This window comes from Suricata suricatta, chromosome 15 (genome assembly GCF_006229205.1).
Source record: "Suricata suricatta isolate VVHF042 chromosome 15, meerkat_22Aug2017_6uvM2_HiC, whole genome shotgun sequence".
Classification (NCBI taxonomy): Eukaryota; Metazoa; Chordata; class Mammalia; order Carnivora; family Herpestidae; genus Suricata; species Suricata suricatta.
The window spans coordinates 77,644,966-77,650,708 of record NC_043714.1 but is presented as its reverse complement, the minus strand read 5'-3'; the positions used below and the strand labels follow the sequence as shown (position 1 = coordinate 77,650,708).

At 57.3% G+C, this 5,743-nt stretch overlaps 1 protein-coding gene across 1 annotated transcript in view; it reads left to right on the top strand.

Moving 5' to 3' along the window:
• Positions 1-588, top strand: part of CCDC166 (coiled-coil domain containing 166) — a 1,451-nt gene extending 863 nt beyond the window's left edge. The window contains exon 2 of the mRNA XM_029923344.1: positions 9-588. Within this exon, the coding sequence (XP_029779204.1) occupies positions 9-473 (465 nt within the window). The 3' untranslated portion in view covers positions 474-588. The remainder of the gene's footprint in view (positions 1-8) is intronic.
• The last annotated feature ends 5,155 nt before the right edge of the window (positions 589-5,743 follow it).

Genomic DNA, 5,743 nt, shown 5'->3' with positions numbered 1-5,743 from the left:
GCGAGCAGCTGCGGCGCGAGCACGAGGACACGCGGGCCCTGGCGCGTGTGCACGGCTGGCTGCGTCGCGGCCCAGAGGGCCCGCCGCTCTGGCGGCCGCCGCCGTCACCGTCGCCATCTCCGCCGGCCTCGAGTCAGGGGGCCTTCGCCGCCTCCACAGTCCCGTCGCGCGAGCCCTCCCGGACCCCGACATCGCTCCCGCCTGTGGGCTCTAGGGCCGCATCAAAAGCCCCTTCAAAGGCGGGTTCGAGGGGTTCATTCCAGGCCCCAGTGTGCGCGGGCTCCCGGGTCCCGTCCGTGGTCGCGTCCCCCCCGGGCTCCGGAGTCCCGTCCGTGACCCCGTCGCTCCCGGGCTCCCAGGTCTCTTCGTGGCCCTCGGTACAGGGGGCCTCGCGGAACACCACCCCCTCTGCCAAGTCTGTCACGGGGCCAGGCTCTTCCCGTCGCCCGGACGCTGGAGGCCGTGGCCACTGACGCCGCAGGGGAGGCCGCCCCGCGGGGAACCGGGATCTGCGGGGGGCGGGGGGCGGCGGGCGCGCGGTGCTCGGCTGTCCCGTGAACGCGGCGTTAATAAAGGTGTGACCCCCTCGCCTGCTCTCCCGCTGCGCACGGGGCCGCCCGTCCTGGCTTCCAAGCCGCAAAGGAGCCCGATGCGCGCGTCGCCCTGTGTGTCTGCGGGGAATCGGGACCCCTCTACCCCACAGCCGACCTCAGCGGCTCCGCGAGGACAGAGAAGACGTCACACCAGAACACCCCCCCCCCCCCCCGCCCAGGGCTGACCGCGACGGCGATGGCGACGGGGATCGCAGGCGCCGACCGACGATAGGTGTAAGAGCAGCAAAGGAGTCGCTGCCGGCCGGGAGGGCCAGCGTGGGCTCCGGAGGGCCGGCGGGGGGTGCGCTGTGGACGGGAGGGCCGGCGGCGGGGGGAAGGGGGATTGTCTCCAGCGGCACGGGGACCATAGAGGGTTGATTTTGAACCTATTGAGGGTTTGGGGCTAATTTGTAATTTGCACATGATTTCCAACTTGGAGAAAAGTTGCGGAGCACAGAGAACTCCGGCGTCACCATGTTCCACCCCTGGGGCAAAGCCGCATTTTCTCCTGCACCGCTTGAAATGAGGCTCAGGACGCCTGCCCCTTCGCTTTTAAATCCTGTCGTGTTCCTGAGCGCAGGCTGTTCTCCTCGCCCGGGACAGTGATCCAAATCCGGAAACGTAGTACAGAGAAAACAGTATTAGCTGAGCCACAGAGCCCACTGCAATGATGCCAGTTGTCCCCAGTGTTCTTTGCAGCCACCCCCTCTGCCAGGGCCACACACTACATCTAGTTGTCCGTCTCGCGGTGCAGAGGCCTGTTATTAAGACGCCCCACAGCTGGGGTTTGTGTGCAGCCGCAGCTGTGTTTGGGGGGCCCAAGCCCTGCTCATCCTCAACACCAGCCGCAGGGCTAGGGGCTTCGTCCTGAGCACCGAGGGATGGTTCTTGAAAATTCTGGGTTTGTGGTTGCGCATTGGTGCCCAATGTTGGGGAGGCCCAAACGGCGTGGCTGCGGCTAGATTGGCTGGTGCATTTCTGGCAGAAGGGTGCACACCCGGTGGGGCGTTTGGGGCACCGCAGGGCAGCCCCCCACCATGACCCGAGGACCATGGGTGCGGAACAGCAAGCCCCGGTGGCCTTGTTAACTTTAAAAATACAAATGCCAGGTATTTTACCAGCACAAGTAGGTTCGTTCAGGAATCGCAGAGACTTGCAAGGGAGAGAGACAAGCAAGGGAGGGCAAGACCACAGGTGAGGCCTGGGAACAAAGGAACTGAACACTCTTTTCTGGAAGGGGAGAGCTGGGCGGGGCTGTTGTAAACAAAAAGTCCTTCGGAGTAAACAGAGCTGCAAGTGTAGTGGCTGCGCGCAGTTGCGCGGCCGGCAGGGCGCCCCCTGGTGGGGCGGTAAAGTAGTGACCCGCAAGGTCCCCGCTGGGTCTGCGGTTGACAAGACGGTAGGGCCGCGAGAGCGCCCCCTGCTCCGGGCTCCGTCCGGCTCCATCCGGCTCCATCCGGTCCATCCGAAAGGAGGTTTCCCCTTTGCGAATTTTCACAGCCGACCGAGGGCCCTAGGGATGGACGGTCAGGGCGGGCGGAGCCAGGGCTGGACCTGGGCCCGGCGGCGGCGAGGGCTCAGATCAGAGGTTGAAGGCGGAGCTTTTAGTCGTCAAGAGCAGCGCACAGTGAGGGGGAGGCAGCGGGAGGAAGTGGGCAGAAACCCCGTCCTGCCTCGCCTAGCTGGATTTGGGGTTCTGTATGCGCTGGCCAGCCCTCCCCCACCGCGAGATGTTAGAGGTTCTGGACCTGGGTGCGCAGCGCTCCTCCCCGCCCCCAGCAGTAAACACGCTCGTGGACGAGTTCACTATTTCTGTTGAAGAGGCACTGGGGATCCTTTGAGATTTGAGGAGGGAAATACTACAAAATGAGTTTAGGATACCTTGTGCCAGAAAGCAAGGTTGCTCCCAGAGAGAGAACTGCCAGAGGGACAGGGTGACAAAAGTGAAAGGCTCTGAATGGCCATCAGGTCAACAATTCCAGTATCAAAAAGAAAAATGGCTGTACTGAAGAGACACATCAGATATATAAAATGCAGAAGTGTAAAACAGTATGAGCACCCATCCCCTGGGGCGTCTAGAAGGCCGCTAGTACAACAGCCTATTATTCTAAAATTTGATAAATGAAGAATCATATCCATTTTCCCATGAACTGTATTTCAGGATAAACAAATTGGTGAGGTTATGTATAGAATTCCATATAATAAGTGCAGAAGAAATAATTGGCATTGTCAAAATGGCAGTGAAAGCCTGCAGGCAGAAGGACTGATGAAAATAATGGAGGGTCCGTGGGCCCTGGGAGCCCATGAGCGACCCTAAGAGTCAGCGGTGTTGATGCCTCCCGGAGTGAGGCGGTAGATCCTCGCAGTGTAGTGCGGCCCGTGATCTATCCAGGGCGCCTGGGGACTCAGGTCCGATCTCACGGTTTGTGTGGAGCCCCACGTCGGGCTCTGTGCTGACAGCTTGGAGCCTGGAGCCTGTTTGCGATTCTGTATCTCCCTCTCTCTGCCCCTCCCCCGCTCATCATCTCTCTCTCTCTCTCTCTCTCTCTCTCTCTCTCTCTCTCTCTCTCTCTGTCTCAAAAATAAACATTTAAAAAAAACACTTTAAAAGTTGATCTAATCAAGTTTCTGGATGTAACTAGTAAAGTATACAAAATACAGGGGAAAGAGGAACATATTAAAAAAGAGAGTAGGGGTGTAGTCATCCAAATCCTCTATGGGGCAGAAGACTGCCTTTTCCCAAAAAATAAATGGAAGGATTTTTTTTTTTAAAGAGGGAGAGGATATTGTTATGCATTAGCAGACTTAAGGTACATTTCCAGGGGCGCCTGGGTGGCTCAGTCGGTTAAGGTTAAGTGCCTGACCTCAGCTCAGGTCATGATCTCACGGTTCGTGGGTTTGAGCCTTGTGTCGGGCTCTGTGCTGACAGCCCAGAGCCTGGAGCCTGTTTCAGATTCTGTGTCTCCCTCTCTCTCTGCCCCTCCCCTGCTCATGCTCTGTCACTCTCTGTCTCTTAAAAATGAATTAATGTTTAGGGGCGCCTGGGTGGCTCGTCAGCTGAGCCTCCGACTTTGGCTCAGGTCAGATCTCACGTCCTTGGGTTCGAGCCCCGCGTCGGGCTCTGTGCTGACAGCTAGCTCAGAGCCTGGAGCCTGCTTCCGGTTCTGTGTCTCCTTCTCTTTCTGCCCCTCCCCCTCTCATGCTCTGTCTCTCTCTGTATCAAAAATAAAAACATTAAAAAAAATGAATTAATGTTTAAAAAATTAAAAAAAAATTTCCATTAAATGCAACATATAGACTTTGTTCAAACTCCTACTCTAATTTGAAGGGTTAAATCAAGACAGAATTTCTGAGTAATTATGAGGCTAAGCAGCAGCGTGCCCCATGCTTCTCATTCCGGGCATTCCTTCGAGCAACTGACCCTCTAATCTCCCTTCTGCCCAGACACCCCTTGACTTCAAGACACACTACCCCACTGATGTCTATGAAATAGTGAGCGACATCAGAATAGGTATTTGTCAATTTCTCTCTGTAGTTCTGTCATTTTTAAATGTTTTTTTTAAATGTTTATTAGAGAGAGAGAGAGAGAGAGAGAGAGAGAGACAGCATGCAAGCAGGGGAGAGGCAGAGAGAGGGAGACAGAATCGGAAGCAGGCTCCAGGCTCTGAGCCGTCAGCACAGAGGCCAACATGGGGCTTGAACCCACAAACCATGAGATCATGAGCTGAGCCGAAGTTGGACGCTCAACTGACTGAGCCCCCCAGGCGGCCCTTATGTATTTTTGAAGCAATTCTTAGTTGCATACGAGTTTAGATCACTAGCTCTTCCCTGTAAATTGAACCTTGTATCAGCCTGCAGTGTTCGTCCTTGCCTCTGCCTCTGCCCACAGCCCGTCTGTTGTTAACGTGGCTGCTCCCCTCTCTGTTGGTCTGCCTTTCGTGCCCTGTTCTATGGGTGTCCATGTCATATTTCAGATGTGTCCTCAGAGCCTGTAAGGGCGTCTCACCGTCTTAAATGCCGTCCAGCGGTCTGTCTTTGACCTGTGGGCCGCGGCTCACCAGTGCTGGTTGAGGCACGGCGTTAGTAGCAGTACCTTTTTATCAGTTTATGTGATACTTACTGTACTTTTCTTTCTCTGTGTTCATGTTCCACGCGAGCCGCTCCTCCCGCCTCATTTGTTTTTCTCTACTCGTGTGGAAGCCCTGTTCTTCCTCTTCTCGGCCCGCGGTCACCTGAGGGATGCGACCGCGCACATTTCAGTTTACGATTCATGAAGATCATGAACACGCACCTCCTCCTACGCCTTACAGCCTCTTACGTTTCCATCATCCTTCCTGCTCTAGGACCTACCGACACAAGGTCCCCCACAGAGAAGACACTGTTACCTTCGCCGTGAAAATCCGTCTAGCTGCGTACTCCCCACTTGGGCCGCTTCCGTAGGAAGGCTGTGCTGCAGCCGAGGTTACTACCAGCCCTGCTTCTCCCTTAGTCCTTGAGCTGCTCTCTGGCTTCTCCCTCTGAGCAAGCTGCTCACACTCAGCCCTGGTCTGCCCTGTCCAGCCGCCACCCCGAAATCACTCCGGGGACAGAGGAGAGTATGAGGCCCAGGGTGCTGCAGGGGTCCCCTGGCCTGCGGGAGACCCAACAGCGAAAGCCCCAGGTGGGCACCTCCAGTCCAGGCCTCCCTCAGATTGTGACAAGCATCCTCCTCTGTCGCCTGCACACCTGTCCCCCGCTCTGTGGCTCCTGCCCCAGGCCACCACTGCTCACCAGGTGGGTGACATGGGCTTTTCCTATCACTGCCTGCACCCTTTCCCAGGACCTTCAGGCCTGTGCCGAGATGGAACCAGAGTGAGCCCACCCGCAACCGTGCTCTGTCCCCCTCCTGACGAAAAGCCAATGACCCTGTTCAGCTTCTAATCACTCGGCAGAGGCAGCGGGGACACTGCCTCCCAGGGGAGGGCCCTCATGTTCAGTGAGGGCCACGGTGAGGACAGTGCCCCTGAGTTCACTGACCCGGGCTGGGCCAGGGTGGGTGCTGACGCGGCAGTGAGCAGTGAGCAGGGAAGTGAGCAGGTGGGGCCTGGTCCACCCTGCTGGGCCTGGACCCAGGGCCCACTGGCTGAGCCACGCCTCTGCATGGGGGGGGG